Source organism: Callorhinus ursinus, unplaced genomic scaffold (genome assembly GCF_003265705.2).
Source record: "Callorhinus ursinus isolate GAN/ISIS: 27379988/994484 unplaced genomic scaffold, GSC_fseal_2.0 scaffold110, whole genome shotgun sequence".
Taxonomy (NCBI): Eukaryota; Metazoa; Chordata; class Mammalia; order Carnivora; family Otariidae; genus Callorhinus; species Callorhinus ursinus.
The window spans coordinates 413931-430446 of NW_027397172.1; the positions used below are offsets into that span (position 1 = coordinate 413931).

Below are 16516 nucleotides of genomic sequence, written 5' to 3' on the forward strand. Positions count from 1 at the left end.
AGAACCAGGGGATTGTCCCCAAACCACAGTAAAGATGCTAAGTTTTGGCAAGAGGGAGGCACCAGCTCTGGGACAACCCTGAATCAGAGACACCACCGGCCTGGGCCCTGGAGTCCTGCCCTCAGGCTGGTGCCCTCTGCCCAGCTCAGAGCAGAGCTATGTACACACCCACACACACACCAGGAGAGGAGGGGACCATGAAAAGGGCAGAGTCAGGCTCCCCCCATCACAGGCTCCCCACATGTCCCTTGGAGGGGGAGATCCAGAGAGCAGAACCTGGGCCCCAAAAAGGTCACCTACAAAGGGCAGTGGAGTTCCAGGGTCCTCCTGGGTTCCCAAGGCTCCCAGAAAGCATAGCTTGTCCCCGAGGCCTGCCCAGGGCTCCTCTGGGGCACGTGCCTGCATGGCCACCTTGACGATGCACACCCACATGCAGACTGAGGCAACGTGTTGCTGCTTCCAGCCTCAGGCCCTGGCCACAGCTGTCTAGCTGTCACAGCTGGTACTCTCCCCCTTCCCTCAAGGGCTTTGCGATAAAGGCTTAGGATATTACACACATGTATGGTATACACTCCTGCGTACGGATGCACAAGGCCTGGGCCTGCTCCAAGTACCGCTGAGCCCAGCTGGTGGCTGTGAGGTGGGGGTCCGCAGGCCCATCCTTCCCCTTTCCCCACTGGTCTCCCTAAAGCCATGCTATGTCCATCATAGATGCTTCCAACTCCCCGTTCTTGCCTATAAGGACTACACAGGAAGCTGCTGGTTTGAGCAGGCTTTACTCCTTGACTTTCTGCAGCTATGACCACTTAGAGCCCTGAGCACAACCAGGTACATGTGACCCCACTCCAATAACCAGGCCTCAGAGCCATGTTCTCTCACCTTGGCTCTCCTGAACCTGCCTCCCCATGGACACGTCTCTGGGGATTGAGAAGCAGTGGAGACCCCAAGGCTTTGCTGAGGCTCCAGGTGCCAGATGATTCCAGATGCTAGCCCAGCCTGAGCCCCAGCCCTGGCCCTCCCCAACTGGTTTTTGTGGCTCCGCTGCCAAGCTGCCAGCTCACCCTTGGTCACCAGGGACCCATGAGAGAGAAGGCCCTTGCCTCCCTCGGGTGGGTTCTCCCAAATTCCTGCCTCTGCCCTGGGACCACAGGGAGTTTGGCTCTTGCAGCCCCTGTTCCTCCCCTCCTGACTGTGGGACTCTGGGACAGGGGAAATTCTCCAGCAGGCAGGAATCAGACTCCAGAAAGATACCAAGCCAGCCTGCGGGGCACCTTTGTGTCCTTTGTGAGGGACATTCCTTCCAGCCACTGGGCTCTACCTAGGGTTATGTTCAAGGTCTCCTGAATGCAATTGCCTCAGGCTGGGACAAGCAGATGCCCTGACAGGTTCTTAGCTATGACCTTGGGTAGCAGTGAATTCCAGATGTACAGCCTCCCTACCCCCATGGCTCCAGTGAGCAGTTTCTAGGGGTGGGCTGGGGAGGGGTGGTTAATGAGGAGCCTTACAGAAGATCCCAAAGGACCCAGTGACCACCAACTCAGGCCCTCCAGTCTCTCCTCCCTATCCCAAACCCCATAGCCTGAGGGCCACCACCAGGGAGGGGCTGATGCTCATCAACTGGGCCGGTGTGAGACCAAAGGGTGCCTGTGTCCTTGCCTGGGGGTCCGTAGGGGTTGGATTATCTGCCTACTCACTCTTCATTCAGAGTTGGGTAGGTTGCCCCAGGCAATCCAACACCAGAGCAGCCTGACCCCTCCTGTCAGGCTTCTTTCTACCTTGCTTCAGACTTTGGTTGCACAGCCCCCGGTGCAGCACAGCTGAGACGGAGGGGCTCTACCTACGCTAGAGGTGCTGGCAGATGGAGGGGGGCTGGAGGCTGGAGTCTGCCACAGCCAGTGGGAGGGCTGCTGCTGACAGCTGGTGAGCAGGCCACCGCTGGGAACACTGCTGACGGGGACTGGGAGAGAGTTCTCTAGACCTAGACACAGCAGGAGCCCCACTGGCCCACTACCCTGCCACATGGGTGCCCCAGGGTCTCCCCTTCTCCGTGGCTCCTGTTCTGCTGCAGGTCTCTACAAAACTGGCTTCTGTGGCCCCCCAGGCAGCAGCCTGCTGAAGCTGGAGTCAGGAAAGGGTCAGTCTGTCTGGGAGTGGAAGGGTGTAATTCTCCCCCCACCCCCGACCCTGGTCCTGCTGGGGCTTTATCCAGCAGCTCCCCAAGATGGGGTCCCCACCCGGCAACCAGCAGGAAACAGCCTCAGGAACAGGCCAGTGAGTGGGGGCCAGAGCCTGGGCATGGGCCACTCTGGTGTTGGTGTCTGGTTCCCAGACTGGGCCCCCTCTAAGACACCTGGGCAGCCACGTGCGGGGGTGTAGAAGCTGGCTCTGTCTGCTCAGGGTTGGTGGTCACCTTCGGGGCCTTTGCCTGCAGATGAGAACATCAGATCAGGGCTCTGGTCAGTATCCTCCAAAATGTAGCCGAGCCCAGGGTCCGGACAGGCCCGCAGCCTACCTCCTCATACTTGGTACTCCAGTAGAAATGGGCTTCTTCATCCACGTACAACAGTAGCAGGTCACAGAAGAAGGTGATCTGGGAGAGGCGGGGCAGACCTGTGTCTTGGCCCTCAGCCTGCCCTTCGGCCACCTCCCCAGCCCTCACCCCCAGACTCAACATCATGCATGGTGGGGGTCGGGGTGCTTGGAGTGCACTTGGGCCATCCTGGGTACACAGTCGCTGTAGCCAGAGGGAGCCCACATTGGCCAGACTCACCACACCCAGCCAAGCTGCTCCAGTGCCCAGAGTGATGATCGTGGGGATGAGCCCGAACTTCCCTGCCTGAGACCGACCTGGACTGAGCCTCTAGGGCTGTGACTATCTCCCCCTCCCACCCCCACCCCCCATTGCCTTCACGCAGCACCTCCTACCTGCCCAGTGACGAGGATGTCGAAGCGGATCCCATAGAGCTTGAGCAGACTCCGGGCCTCCACACCTGAGGCCTTCCACCAGTGAGTGGCTGTCCTGAGGGCAGGAAAGAAAATGTGGTGTCTTGCTCTGCTGCCGCTCCTGGGCTGGCCCGGCCCTTCCAGGCCTCCTGCCTGGATGGGTAACGTCCACTGACTCTATAAACCCCCAGCCCCAGCTGTCTCAACCCTGTGTCATTGCTGGGAACACAGGGGAAAAGCAAACTGGGACCTCCCGCCTCTTGGAAGCTCCTTGTCTGCTCAGGCGACAGAGGGGACAGAAGGGTCCCTACACAGGCATTGGTCGGGGGGGTGAGGGCAGGGAGGGAGGCAAGCCCTGAGCTGTGTGAGTCTAAAGGGTAAAGGGGACATCAAGGGGCATCACCTCTAGGCCTGGTGGTTGTTGTGTGCATATTCGTGACAATGACCAGGGGACAGGAAGTGGCAGGAGGATACTGGCAGGGTGGGGGGGAGGTCTGTTTAGCAGACTCAGAGATGCGACAGTAAATGCAATGCAAGGTCCCTGAGTGCATCCCCAGATTGGAAGATAAAAAGATACAGGACTATTACTGGCACAGTTGGGGAAATTTAAATATTAGATTTCTTCTGCCAATGTTAAATTTCTTGAGTGTGACAAGGCGACAGCAGTCACGTGGGGAAGGTCCTCATTCTTCTGGCACTCGCTTTCAAATAGTTCCCTTTGAAATCTGTCTGCATATATCCAGCTGGAAGCAATCTCATTCTTGATCTCCTAAAGCACTTTTCTTTTGACTGCTGTGATTCAGAGACCCCTTACACTTGGCTCTCTATGATGTGTGCATTTGCCTCACCTCTTTGACAAAGTTTTAATCACTTTTAATCGCAATAAATATTTTAATGAATCTAAATAAATAAATAAATAAATAAATCCGGCTTACTCTAGAGAGGGAGAGAGAAAGCAAATGTGGCAAAATGGTAAAAAATAAAATTCAAAACAAAACAAAACAAAAACCCCTTAGAGAACCCAGATAAAGGGTGTATGGGTACGGGTGTTCACAGTACTAATCTTTGAACTTTTCTATAGGTTTCTGAGAATTTTTAGATAAGACCTAAGGCAAAAGTAAAAAAGAAACGCCCCTGTGCGGAGGAGGGAGATGCTAGAGGTGGGGGGGGGGGGGGGGGGGGGGGGCGGGGGGGCAGGAGTGTCAGGGGACAGAGGGGGACCGGATAAGGAGAGAGGCTGAGAACACCCCTCCTGGCCCTGGGGCCCCCCTTGCACACACAGTGGAGTGCCCGGAGGGGTGGGCCGCCGTGTGGTGGGTCCTGGCTGCCACAGGAGGACACGGGTGGAGGGGTGACCTGGCCAAGGAGCAGCTAGAGGGCAGTGGGGGCCGCACCTGAAGTTGTAGCTCCTCTCCTGAAGCTGGAAGGAGTAGTGGGGCCGGCAGTCGGAACCCCCAGCGTCCAGGTCGCAATCCCAGTGGACTCGGATGCCCACGGCACCTCCCTGCACACGGCACATCGCTGCTTCACCAGCACATAGGCTCCGGACCCTCTCCCTGAGCCCTCCTGGAACCCGTGGACCCACCAGCAATGCCAGGTCCTCAAAGACCCCTCCAGCCGCAGCCACGAGGTCCCCAATGCGGAACACGGGGCAGAAGGGGCTGTAGCGTGAGTCATAGCGGCAGCGCTTGAAGTAAGTGGCGTCCCAGGTGTCCAAGGCATTGGACCTGGGGGGTGGGGGATGGGACGGGGGTCAGGCCAGGTAGGAGACCAGGAGGGTCTGGGGCCAGCAGGACCCACCCACGCTTACTTGGAGAAGTTGAACTTGCTGAAGGTGACAGTGTTTTTGATGAACAGGGTGAAGTTCTCTGCCTGGACCAGTAGGGGCTTCCTGCGGGCAGAGCAGAAGTGAAGGGCAGGCTCTGCGGTTCTGGGGCCCTGTCCCGGAGGGGGCGGCGGGGGACACACTTACACGGGCACGGTGCCGCTCTCCACAGGGCACCAGCCCTGGATCTCACAGGTCCTGTGGGTCCCATTGAATTCCACACATTGGCCCGTTTTTATGCCTTGAAAAAAAGACAAACTCCAGGCCCTCAAATTTCCACAGGGCCAGGGGAGGGGCGGGGGTAGGGCTAGGGGGCCGTTGACAGAAAGGAGAGACGCAGAGGCACCACCAGGCCTGCCCTCAAGAGCCACCCAGGGTCCCAGCCCAGCCCCTGGACACCCCACCCAGGGGAGGCACTGGAAGACAGGGCCCACAGTTACCGTGGCTGTGCGTCCCTGTCTCCTCTTCGGGACAGTCCTCATCGGCCCAGCAATTAGCCAGCGGGATGGAGGGGTGCTGAGGTGGGGAAAGCAGAGTTGCCAAGGGCCCGGGGTATGGCTCCCCTCTGTGACCCAGCCTTGAAGCCTGCAGGGACACAGGTGTGGCCCCCACTGCCTCAGCCCCATAGAGATGCCTGAGTTTGGGGGGCACATGGGAAAGCTGGAGGGTACAAATGAAAGGAGGTGGTCAGAGGAGGGTAGCGAGCAGCCCCCCGGCCAGCTAGGGATTCAGGTGCTGTATTCCAAGGCACAGCAAGCTTCCTTCCTTCCTGATAGTTCTCTCCCTGCCGGAGGCCCAGATCCTCTGGTCCGACTCAGATGACAGAACAGGGAAGGTGAAGGGACTCTGGGAAGGTCAAGTTCATGCCAGGGTGGAGGCACTGGGTGTGGGGAACAGAGGCCAGGGCCCTGGTTGGAGGGGTCTGGGTAGGGAAGTGGGTAGGACCACACACACTGCTTGTTCTTCCATAAAACAGGGACATTAGCGCCTGCACGCTCACAGTATTCTAGGGGTCAGTCAGAAGGGGGAGGTAGCAAGCTTTCTGGGGGCCCTAGAGCCTGGAGAGGAAAGCACACTCTCACAGATACATTCCGCCCTAGGCCGACAATGAACGCCATGGTTCGGGTCACCTGGCTCACAAGCCCAGTGCCACGGTGGCAAGAAGGTTTCGGGGACCCTAGGCCAAATGAGACAGTGGGACCGTGAGGGGTGGGGACTGTGATAAGTGGGCAGAGGACAGAGTAGGGCCACCTGTGTCCTGAGTCCACCCCTCCTCTCCCCCACCGGCTGGGCTGCCATCTCCTCCAATCGGACCCCATGGTGACCACCACAGGGCCTGGTCTCTGCGTCATCTGCCTCCATTCATTCAGCAGAGACCATCTCAGGCTCCGCCACACTCCTGTGATCAAGTTCAGCTCCTTAGCAGAATTCACAGGGCCCTGAGATCTCGGGTTACCTCCTTGCCACCTCAATCCAAATCTAGGCTCCAACCCCACTCTGAAGCAGGTGACCCCGGAGGTGCCTCATCTCACATAGCTTGGGGCCTTTGCTCACACAGCTCCCTCTGCTTGGACATTCTCAAGATCCCACTTGAGTCTCCTCCTGTGGGAAACCCTTCCTGAGGCCCTGGGCCGGCAGACATGCCTCGCCGGGTCTCCAGCTATGGGCTCTGCCCGCATCCCAGGAACTGCCTCCTTGGCTGGGCTGCCTAGGCAGGAGCTGCTTGAGATACAAGCAGTGGAGTTTTGCATCCCCAGCATCGGGCCTGCCCCCTACCCACCCACCCACACACACAACCCGCCCCGAGGCTCAGCAGGGATTTGCTGGAGGCTGGGCTCTCCAAGAAGAACAGTGCATGTGTTGGGAGGGACTGGGTGACCAGGACCCCAAGAGGAGATGGCAGGAACGCTGGCTAGTCTCAGGAAGTCATGTTGTCAGATCTGATGAATTCCTTCCCAGCCCTGGAAGTTTCATGGGAAGAGCTCAAAGCCAGGACATGAGGCAAAGAGGAATCACATGGATTCCAGAAAACGCAGAATGATGGCTTCAGCAAAATTTCAGGACAGCCTACACACTCAACATTAATTAGATGTCTTCTGAACGTTTGGGAAAAGAAAGACATCATGTGCATTTGCACATCCTTTGTGCACATGCTTTACCTCCTTTGCGGATGGGGCCAGCCTGGGACATGTGACACCCCCAGCATCTGTGGTGATACCAACAACCAGGACATAGGGGACAGGTGAGCACACAGGTACTCTCCAGCCCCGTAAGCAATTAAATGTTAGCCTGGATTTTAAAAAGAGGTCACCATAGAGGTAGGCTTCCAGGGCTATGTCTTGGGTGCCAACTGCTCAAACAAAATCCACAGCTGGAAACCATACACTTAAAAATGGGTAAGAAGGTAAATTTTATGTCACATGTATTTTATCACAGTAAAAATATTTTTGGAAAAAAACCCACAGCAGGAGAGAAGAGTAAGTGTGCTCTGTGACAGACACTGGATCTGTGGGACACCCTCGGGCAAGGGGAAAAGTTGAGATTTCAGGCGGAAAACCTGTGATTCTGGATGAGAAATAGACAAGAATAGGGAGTGAGAGACTCTGGTGTGACCACAGTTGTAGTGAAAAATATCCAGAGATCATAAGTGACCCTGAGCTCAGCATCAGCAGGAGTATGCTGTTTGGCCACAAAAACGGAAGCTGACTTGGGACACATTAATAGAGACTGAGCATAGAAAAGAGGAGATGATCAGGGCGCCTGGGTGGCTCAGTTTGTTAAGAGGCTGGCTCTTGATTTTGGCTCGGGTCATGATCTCAGGGTCCTTGAATCGAGCCCCACATGGGGTTCCTCGCTCAGCAGGGAGCCTGCTTCGGGATTCTTTCTCTCCCTCTACACCAGTTACCCCCCCACACACACCTGCTCACACTTGCTCACGCTCTTTCTCTCTAAAAATAAATAAATAAATCTTACAAAAAAAAAAAAGAGGAAAAAAGAAGGTGATCTAGCCTCTTGCTATTAGAGCTCACCTGAGCCTTGTACCCAATTCTGTGTGTTACACTGACAACCTGAAGGGTGCCCAGAGGTGGGACCAGGACGGCAAGGGCCAGGACATCTCACAGAGGGCTATGGTGGAAGGCTCCAGAAAACAGCTCAGAGGTCCAGAGGCTGGACAGCCTTGAGCACGTGAGTCTACCTTGCTGGGATCACAGTAATTCCTACCAGGCAGGGTATTTGTGAAGATTAAGTGGAATGATTCACGAAAAGGTTTTAGCCCAGTGCCTGAGATACAGGAGCACATACTGAACCCTCGGTTATGTGGGAAGGAGAACGGGGTACATGGCTGGTGACCCAGGGCTGGCACAGGAACTAGGGACCTGCTGGGAAGCTCCTGGGCAGCCTTACCTCTGGGCATCTGTCCTGAACTTGTTCTGGCGTCACGAGAAAATTGGTCACCAAGAAGAACACATTCTCTCCCTAGAAAACAAGCGTCAGGGTTGGTCCCTGCTTCCCTCCCCCAAAGGGAGAGGCCAGAACTGGCAGCTTGGCTGGTGGGGAAAAGGGTCCTGGCCCGATCAAGTCAGGAAAGTGCCTCCAGTGAAGCCAGCTGGAGTAGAGATAAGAGGCTGGCTGGGTTTCTGGCCATTTCGAGAAGCCCACAGCTGCCTCTTTGAGACAAGTGTATTTTTCATGTTCATACTCATTCTCTCAACCAGAATTGTCCAAGCGCCTCCTGCTCCTAGGCACTGAAGATCCAGAGCTGAGTTGGACTGGGGACCTGCCCAAGGTAAGGGGGAGGTGGACCCCTCAATTGCATGCATGGTCAGGGGCGAGAGGAGCAGGGGATGAGCTCCACCTGGGCAAAGGGAGGGTGAGGACAGGCCGGGTGGCTGACACCCAAGTGCTGCATGTGTGAGCTCTGCAAGTTTGGGGCAATGCACACCCAGGAAGGAGAGAAGGCAGCGGGTGTGACAGTGGCGAAGATCTGGACTTGGTGGCCACCACCATGGAAAGGGAGTCTTCCCAGAGTGGAAACAAGGTTCGGCAGGCTCTGATTGATATCACATAGGAAAGCTCAGGCTGGCTGCTGGGCAGCGCGCACCGGGGACCCACTAGAAGCTCACAGCCTCATCGAGGTATGACCCAGGCAGCAGTGAACACTGCTAGGAGACAGAGTATGCACAGAAGGGAGGCACAGGTCCAGCTTTGGCCCTCACTGGATGAAAAGAGGCCACCCCGGGAGAGGGAGACGATTTCTCTTTGGACGTGGTGGGTGTGAACCCAGGAGGCAGGTGGCACTTGGGGCAGGCAGTCACTGGGGCTACAGTTTTGGCATTGGCAGGATAAAGGTAGAAACCAAAGCTGTGGACAATCTGGGTGGGGGAAGAAGGAGCTGGAAATGCTGTGTGGGAGGGGGCAGAGGAGGAGCACCTGGGAGCCGTGCTCCAGGTCAGGGAGGGGAGCATTCCGAAAGCTCCAGACCCTGGTCCGCTCCACTTCTCCTGCCCCACCCTCAAGCTCCAGCCTTGAGTTCCTAAGCATTCCACTCTTCCAGGGGCAGCCCTTATAAAGACAGTTCCTCTGGCCTGGCTTCCTGTTCTGTTTCCTTGTCCACCTGGAAACCTCTTACACATCCCGGAAAGCCCCATCCAGGCACTACTCCTCTGTAAGGCCCTTCCCAAGCCCGACCCGATGCGGTGCCAGCACCCCGCTCGGGCCTCACATGCCCCTCACACACACACTCGCCGCAAAGGTGGTGTCAGAGGTGCTACTGCCTGGCAGCAGGACCAAGGCACCTACCTGTGGTGGCTTCACAAAGTCCGCCACGTCCCACAGCTGGTTACCCAACTCCTTGATCTGGGTCACCGAAACCCCTTTGAGTTTGGTGATGACGGAAATCTGGGGGTCCGGATCTCGCTCCTGGTATCCTTTTTTGGCGAGGAGAGCCCACCTTAGGAAGAAGCGGTGGGCAGTGTGGCCTGTCTCTGGTCCACGGTGAGCAGTGGCAGAGCGGGCCCCGCCCTCTCGGCCTCTCTCCTCACACACCCTCCAGGCTCCCAGCCCAGCATTCAGGGCCCCTGCCTCCCCTCCAGCCTCATTTCCCACCCCAAACACCCTGCACAGGCCAGAAGCTCCAGCCATGATCAGACAGCCAGTGCCTTTCATGGGTGTCCCCTATCAGGCACTCATGGGCTTGGAGATGCCCACCACCACCTCCTTCACCAGCCAACACCCTCCCCCTGCCCTGGCTAGGCCCAAGTCCTCCTTAAAGACTCCTCTGACCCAGTTAAAACTGGTGGTCTCCCAGCTCTCCCAAGCATCAGGGACTATACCTCCTGCCCCACCAGGGGCCTCGTGGGTACTCTGTGCCCAGAGATCAATATGGACCCGGAAACAAGGCCCAGGAAAGGAAGCAGGTGGGCACACAGGAGGACCCAGGCCCACAGCTTGCTCTTGTAGCCACTGGCTTCTAGACAGACAAAGATCCTCCCTCTGCCTACTTCCTCCCTGTCCCAACCTGCTCCCCTCTGCTACCACCAGCTCAGCCCCTGAAGAGTCAGACCGTCAACCCTCCGCCCAGCAGGCCGAGTCATTATCCCCCCAGCCAAGTGTGGCCCAGGAGTCTTTCTCTTACCCTGCCACGTAAGCCATAACCCCAAGCTGCAGCAGCCTCTGCAGGGCGCCCACCCGCCAATTCCTGGTTATCACATACTTCTCCGTTTTGTAATCCAGAAGCCCCCAGCCTGCCAAGGCCCCTGGGGAGCCCATGCTTCCAGCTCCTGCGGGCAGCTGGGGCGCATGAGTCAGCACAGTGGCAGCAACCACAGCTGAATGGGAGGTAAAGCAGGCGCCCTAGCCGGCCCAGGCCAGCAAGCTATTAAAGGGACACTTCCACTGGGGACAGGATCCAGCCGCCACCCCCCAGCCCTGGGTTCAGAGTCAACCCCTGGCTGCCCAGGACCTCCCACCCTCTCCTTCTGAGGGGGCCCAGGGCCCCCGCAGAGAGGAGAAGCCTCTGCAACCCTACTCTCTGGCTTCACTTCGTTGGGGGAGGGAGGGAGGAGGAGATGACAAGTGTCATAGGTGATGCAGTTTTGGAATATAGGTGAGGTTCAGTGGGGTGGAGTCCGGAGCCGACGACCAAGAAAGAATTCTTGAGGCGCCTTTGGTGCAAAGTGGAGGTTTATTAAAGCACGGGGACAGGCCCTGTGGGCAGAAAGAGGGGCTGCCCTGTGGTCTTGAGGAGGGGCTGATTACATACTCAGGAGTTGTGGCGGTGAGGACAAAGGGGGTGTCCAGAAGGACTGTCATTTGCTAAAGACTCTCGGGATACTAGAGGCTTGGTTATTGTCAAGCCACTGCTGTTTTTCCCTCTAATGAGGCACTAACATGAAGACAGTTGGGAGTTTCCTGGAGGAATGTTACATTCCTCCTATCACATGTCCTTGTCAGTGCGCTTTAGGTTCAGAAGAAACTCAATTTTATTTACATTTCCTTGCGCCTCAGCCTCCCTTAAGTTTATGGAGGGGAGGGTGATGTTAGGGCTTCAGGAAACTGAGTTATGGGTCTCTTGGAAGTTAGGCTATTGAAAGCTTCTTCCTTGTAAATCACTAGGACATTTGTAAACTGAGGGAGACTCCTGTCCTGCAAGACTGTGATCTCTATCAGTTAACCATTTGTTTTTCCTTTAGGGCAGCCAGGAGTGCCTGAGGAATGTCACATATATCCCAAAGGGGGGTGGGGGGTTGTAGGGTACTGGCTTCGGCTTGGTCGTCAGCTTGCCTTCTGTTCCCCCATCAATAGGTACTGTGAGAGGGCAGCTTGGGGGCTGCAGGAGCCCCGGGGGCGGGGGGTCAGGGAAAGCTTCAAGAAGAAGTGACCTCTGAGCTGACACTTGCAGATTCTGAAATTCAACAAGCACAGTTGGAGAGGAATGTTCCTGGTGGAGGAAGCAGTATATGCGACGCTAGAGCATGAGAGAGAATTGGCAGCCACGGAGTGAGAGCGTGACTCTGGTTCCAGAGGGGAGGGTGACCGGGCTTTGCAAGGTTCCCCAGGCTCTCTTGCGCAGTGCGCCCGCAGGCCGTAGGGACAAAAAGCACAGGCTTTGGAGTCAGCCATGTTCCCCAGTCCGTGGAAGGTGTGGGGGCGATGCTGGAACCCCGGCGCACGCTCTCATATCTGCCCAGACTGAGTAAGCTAAAGGTCGGCCCACGCCAGCGGCGGTTTCTGTAGCAACCAACAACACCGGGTTGCCCGGGCGACTGCAACGGAGGCACGTCTCTATTGGTTGTAGCGGGCGCCCGTTCGCTGTGCGCCACATTCGATTGGTCAACTCAGCCGGAGGGTCCGCCCACATCCCCGGGCAACGCTCTAGGTGCTGGCCGCCCTGTTCCCGCCTCAGTGCCTGCGACTGAGAAATGGGCGTAACGATGAGGGCTCCCTGCAAGAGGTCCGGGGAGAAGGAAGAGCAGGAGGAAGGGGTGGCAGCGGCCGCTGGGCGTCTTGCAGGGGCCCCGGAGGCCGAGGAGTGTTCGGACGTTGATTCAGACTCCGACCGGGAGATGGAAGGTGCTGTCTCCTCACCTAGGGCGCTTCTCCCGCAGGGCTGGAGGGGGCAGGCTGGGGCCAAGCGGGCTAGGGAACCCTGTCCAGCAGGGAGCGCACCCCTCCGTGGGACACCTTCGGGACAGCGGGCGGCCCCTCCAGCTGACCCCGTGCCCTCCCCATAATGCTCCTGGCGGCATCAGGAGCTGCACCTTTAGAAAACGCCTCCAAAGTGAGTGATGTTAAACTCCGCCAAACAATGTAAGAAGGGGTGTCCCACCCCGAAATAGGATCAGGGCTGGGTTTCCCAACCCACAGGAACAACTAAGCTAATAAATGTATAGAACTTAGAATTGTTTAGAGGGGAACATAGTCTGCACGGTGACACAGGGCAGGGGAGTAGGCGACTGTGTCTGGAGAGGGATCCACATTCATCATCTCCCTTTCTCCTATCAGGTATCCATGGGCCTGGAGGACTGGTCAAAGACACCGTCTACCTGAGGTCTTGCCAGGCCCATAGTGGTGTGCCTGCCTCCTGCTTTCTGCGCCAAGTGAGCACCCCAGAGCTGAACCTGAGGCACCATGGCCTGGGGCCCCAGGTAACCCTGGAGAGACCCCTGGAGAGAGGCAGCAGCCATAGGAGTGGCCCCTTCCTGAGCCCATACCACATACTCCCTGGCCTTGCTCTGTGTCAGACATGTCCCATCCCCACTTCTGGGTGACAGGTGGGATCAGGGCTATGACAAAATTCAGTGTAAGGGTTGGAGGGTCTGCAGGGGGCCCCTAACCTGCTGGGGGGGTCGGTCAGGGAAGGTTCCAGGAGGTAAGATCTGGGTGGAGCCTAGAGGGATAAGGTGTCCCCTGGGCATGTGGGAAGGGGAGGGCCTTCTAGTTGGAGGGCACTGGGTGGGGTGAGTCCTGGAAATGAACCAGGGTACTGGCCAGCTGTGTCTGGGGCCTTCACCCCTGGGAAGGACCAGGTCCCCCAGTCCCCTCTTTGTCCCAGGGTGCCCGGGCTCTGGCTTCACCATTGACCTCCAATCCCTATGTCAAGCGGCTGGACCTTCGAGACAATGGGCTCTGTGGGGCCGGCGTGGAGGCTCTGGCAGGTGCCCTGAGCAAAAGCAGCACTATCTGTGGTAGGTGCTGAGCGTGGGGCAGGTGGGCAGATTTGAGTCCTCCCTTTCCTGAGGGGTGTGGGCTCCCCCACAGCTGGGTCTTCTCACCCGGGGCCTGTTGGTGTTGCTGGGGCAGGGGCCTCATCACAGGGTGGGGTGGGTGCAGGTGGAGGTAGACTCTCTGTGGTGCCCCCAACGCTGGATACTACTCCTCTCCTCACCCGGCCCTCCCCCCACTCCCTTTCTCTTCTGGCCAGCAACCCCCTGCATATGGTGGCCTCCTATTGCCTAAATGCTGGATGAGAGAGTCCTCCAACAGAGAGGCAGGGGATAAGCGATGTGAGACAGTGGAGGGCTGGGTGGAAATGAAGTGGGGCTGGATGCAAACGCCACCTCTACCACTGATGAGCAAGGGGGCCCCAGGCAAGCTGCTCCACCTTGCTGAGCCTTAGTTTTCAATCTGTGAAATGGCCCCAACAGTAGCACTTAGCCCTTGGGGCTGTGCTAAGTATGAAATGAAACCGCATATGAAGGGCTCACCAAGGTGCCCGGCTCACATACGTGCTCTGTGCATGGCCACCTGGGCTGTCATTGCTAGTTCCCAGAAATTCATTGGTGAAGACGTCTGTGGGTGTGTTATATTGCTGCCAGGCATGAATCATCCACGGGGTGGCTGCCTCGCCCTCACAGGTATCCTATACAGCACCATGAAGTAGGCGGTTTGAGCCGCTAGACAAAGAAGCTCGTGGATGCATGGAGAGGGTGTGGGCATCAGAGAAGCTGCCTGGGGCCTGCGGGGATGGGTGCAGCTGATGAGAGGCAGAGTCACCGTGCAACCCCAGGATAGTCCAGCTGTATCGCCTCCTCCGCTGCCTCAGGCCTGGAGGTTTAGGGGATAGAGGAAGGTGGAAGAAGGTGGTGCCTGGCTTTGGATCCCACTGATGCAGGAGTGCTGCCAAACCCTAGATGTGGACCTGTCGGAGAACCAGATGGGAGTGGTGGGAGTGCAGGCGATCTGTGCTGCCCTCACGGTGAACCTAACCATGCAGAAGGTACAACTGGCAGGGAACAGCCTGGAGGAACACGCAGCCCAGTACCTTGCTGAACTCCTGCTGGCCCACACGGGACTGAAATCCCTGGACCTGAGCTATAACCAGCTGACTGACCACGCAGGTAACATCCAGCCAGGGCCACCATGGGGCACTCAAGCCCATCTTCCTGGGGCAGGGGCGGGTGGAGGTTGGCAGCACCACTCTGAACATTTGTACTCTGGCTCCTGTTTCCCATGTCCCACTTTGGCCTGCCCCTCTCCCACCCCTTCCACACAGAACTCTTAATCTGTTCCACAGATTGCCCCTGCCTGCTACTGCATGTGCTGGGTGCTCATTTCGCCACTAGTGACCTGGTTGTGAACAAAACAGAGTCCCTGGCCTCAAGGAAACACCTATTAACAAGATAGTTCTCCATAATTATTGGTGCCACAAAATAAACAAATAGGGCATGATTCTAGAGATGAATGGGGACCCTTGCCTAAGACGGGTGGCTGGGGAGGGCTCTGTGAGATGACATTTAAGCTGAAATGTGCAGGGTGGGAAGGAATAAGCCATAGTAAGACCAGGGAGAGAGCATTTCAAGCAGAGGAACAGTGAACATGCAGGCTTATTTCCCAGACTGATAGACATCGATGTGGCTGGGCTAGTGAGCCAGGAGAGAGGGGCTATGCTGTGAGCTGAAGAGGCGGCGGAGGGCTGTAGGCCTACAAATCTTGGCAAAAGGCATGAAGATTTTATTGCTAGCACTGTGGAAGACATTGATGGGATTCCTTGATCTCACCACTTTCTTGTCCCAGGACCTTTGCACAGGCTATCTGCTTTGCTAGGAGCATGCACTTCTACCTGTCTGACCTCAACGACTCCAATCAATTATAGGAATCACCTGGGACCCTGGGTTAGGAACACAGATTCCTGGGCCCTGGACCTGCTGAACCACAATGGTTCAGCGAGCCAGGTGGAGCTTGGTGGAGCGAGGCCCGTGCATCTACATTTTAATGGGTGCCCTAGGAGATTTGTCTGATCAAGAAAGGTTGGGAATCAGTGTCCTGTCTCAAGCAGCTTAGAGTGGGGATGGTACCAACCTTGGTCTTTGAGGATCAGCCTTAGAATTTAACTGCCAGAGAACCCGTTTACCTTTTAAGAAAATTATTATGAGAGAGTGTGAAATTAAAAGAGAAGTTCAGGGGCACGCCTGGGTGGCTCAGTCAGTTAAGCACCTGACTTCAGCTCAGGTCATGATCCCAGGGTCCTGGGATAGAGCCCCTCGTCAGGCTCCCTGCTCAGTGGGGGTCTGCTTCTCCCTCTCCCTCTGCTCCTCGCTCTGCTCATTCTCTCTCTCCTTCTCTCTAATAAATAAATAATATCATTTCAGACTTCCAACAAACTGAGTATAGATGTCCCCCTGGGCCTTCATGGTGAAAAGGCAAACACCAGAGAGGCAGCCAGGATGGAGAGGGCAGGACGCTAAGGCCCCATGAAAGCTGTGCAAATATGTGTTAGGGAGGTCTTCAGCTCAGAAAAGGACAAACTCAGCAGGATCATTTTGTTTCCTCAAGTGGGAATCTGTGGTTGGGCCTGACTCCCTTGAAGGGTGAAGAGCTTGGGTTTCAATCTCCCCATCTGACCTAAGGTGAAGGGAGCACCTACGTCGTAGCTGGCCACAGAGGTCATGAAGTCCAAGCATTGGAATTTCAAGAGGCCAATTCATGTACGGAGAGAAACCTTCTCACCCTCAAGTTGTTCAGCAAAGAAGGGACTTCCCTACAAATTGGGGACCACCACCCTCTCCTCCCAGACCTAGAAGTGTCTGAGGAAGGGGGAAAGTACATACCTGTGCCTGATAATCTTTGGGTGTCAGACCCAGGGCTGGGTTTGGAATCCAGAGGGGAGGTAGCACAGAGAGTTGCAGCTGCCTTGCAGGGAGCTCTCCAAGGTGCTCAAAGCATCCTGCTGCAGTGGGTTCTGGCCAAGCAGGCTAGTTTGTTCTTTCTTTCTTTCTTTCTTTCTTTCTTTCTTTCTTTCTTTCTTTC

General features: G+C 56.6%; 2 protein-coding genes across 16 annotated transcripts in view; one reads left to right on the plus strand and one right to left on the minus strand.

Moving 5' to 3' along the window:
- Positions 1-320: 320 nt before the first annotated feature.
- On the minus strand, positions 321-10610 carry P2RX6 (purinergic receptor P2X 6). 5 transcript variants are annotated; one of them, XM_073889587.1, is made up of 12 exons: positions 10482-10610; positions 9569-9719; positions 8174-8245; positions 5209-5284; positions 4916-5009; positions 4754-4834; positions 4529-4670; positions 4338-4447; positions 2926-3019; positions 2771-2836; positions 2513-2590; positions 321-2425 (listed from the first exon to the last, which is right to left on the minus strand). In XM_073889587.1, exons 1-12 carry the CDS (start codon positions 10535-10537, stop codon positions 2342-2344), a joined length of 1104 nt encoding a protein of 367 aa, XP_073745688.1. In that variant the 5' UTR covers positions 10538-10610; the 3' UTR covers positions 321-2341. The 5 variants fall into 5 exon arrangements, with proteins under 5 accessions (XP_073745688.1, XP_025713095.1, XP_073745686.1 ...); XM_025857310.2 differs by having other exon boundaries at positions 10404-10537; XM_073889585.1 differs by having other exon boundaries at positions 2513-2836.
- A 1574-nt stretch (positions 10611-12184) lies between these two features.
- LRRC74B (leucine rich repeat containing 74B) overlaps positions 12185-16516 on the plus strand; it is a 17410-nt gene continuing 13078 nt past the window's right edge. For 9 of the 11 annotated variants that reach the window (XM_073889625.1, XM_073889628.1, XM_073889629.1 and 6 more), the window contains exons 1-4: positions 12185-12340; positions 12773-12915; positions 13323-13455; positions 14401-14607. In XM_073889625.1, the coding sequence (XP_073745726.1) occupies positions 12190-12340; positions 12773-12915; positions 13323-13455; positions 14401-14607 (634 nt within the window). In that variant the 5' untranslated portion in view covers positions 12185-12189. The remainder of the gene's footprint in view (positions 12341-12772; positions 12916-13322; positions 13456-14400; positions 14608-16516) is intronic. The other 2 variants (XM_073889627.1, XM_073889631.1) reach the window with 2 other exon arrangements.

Coding starts and splice junctions, on each gene's coding strand:
- P2RX6 (XM_073889584.1), bottom strand. CDS start 10,537: ATGGGCTCCCCAGGGGCCTTGGCAGGCTGGGGGCTTCTGGATTACAAA. Junction 9,720..10,481: donor CTGGATTACAAAACGGAGAA/GTATGTGATAAC, acceptor CTTCTTCCTAAG/GTGGGCTCTCCTCGCCAAAA. Junction 3,020..4,337: donor GAGAGGAGCTACAACTTCAG/GTGCGGCCCCCA, acceptor TCCTGCCCTCAG/GACAGCCACTCACTGGTGGA.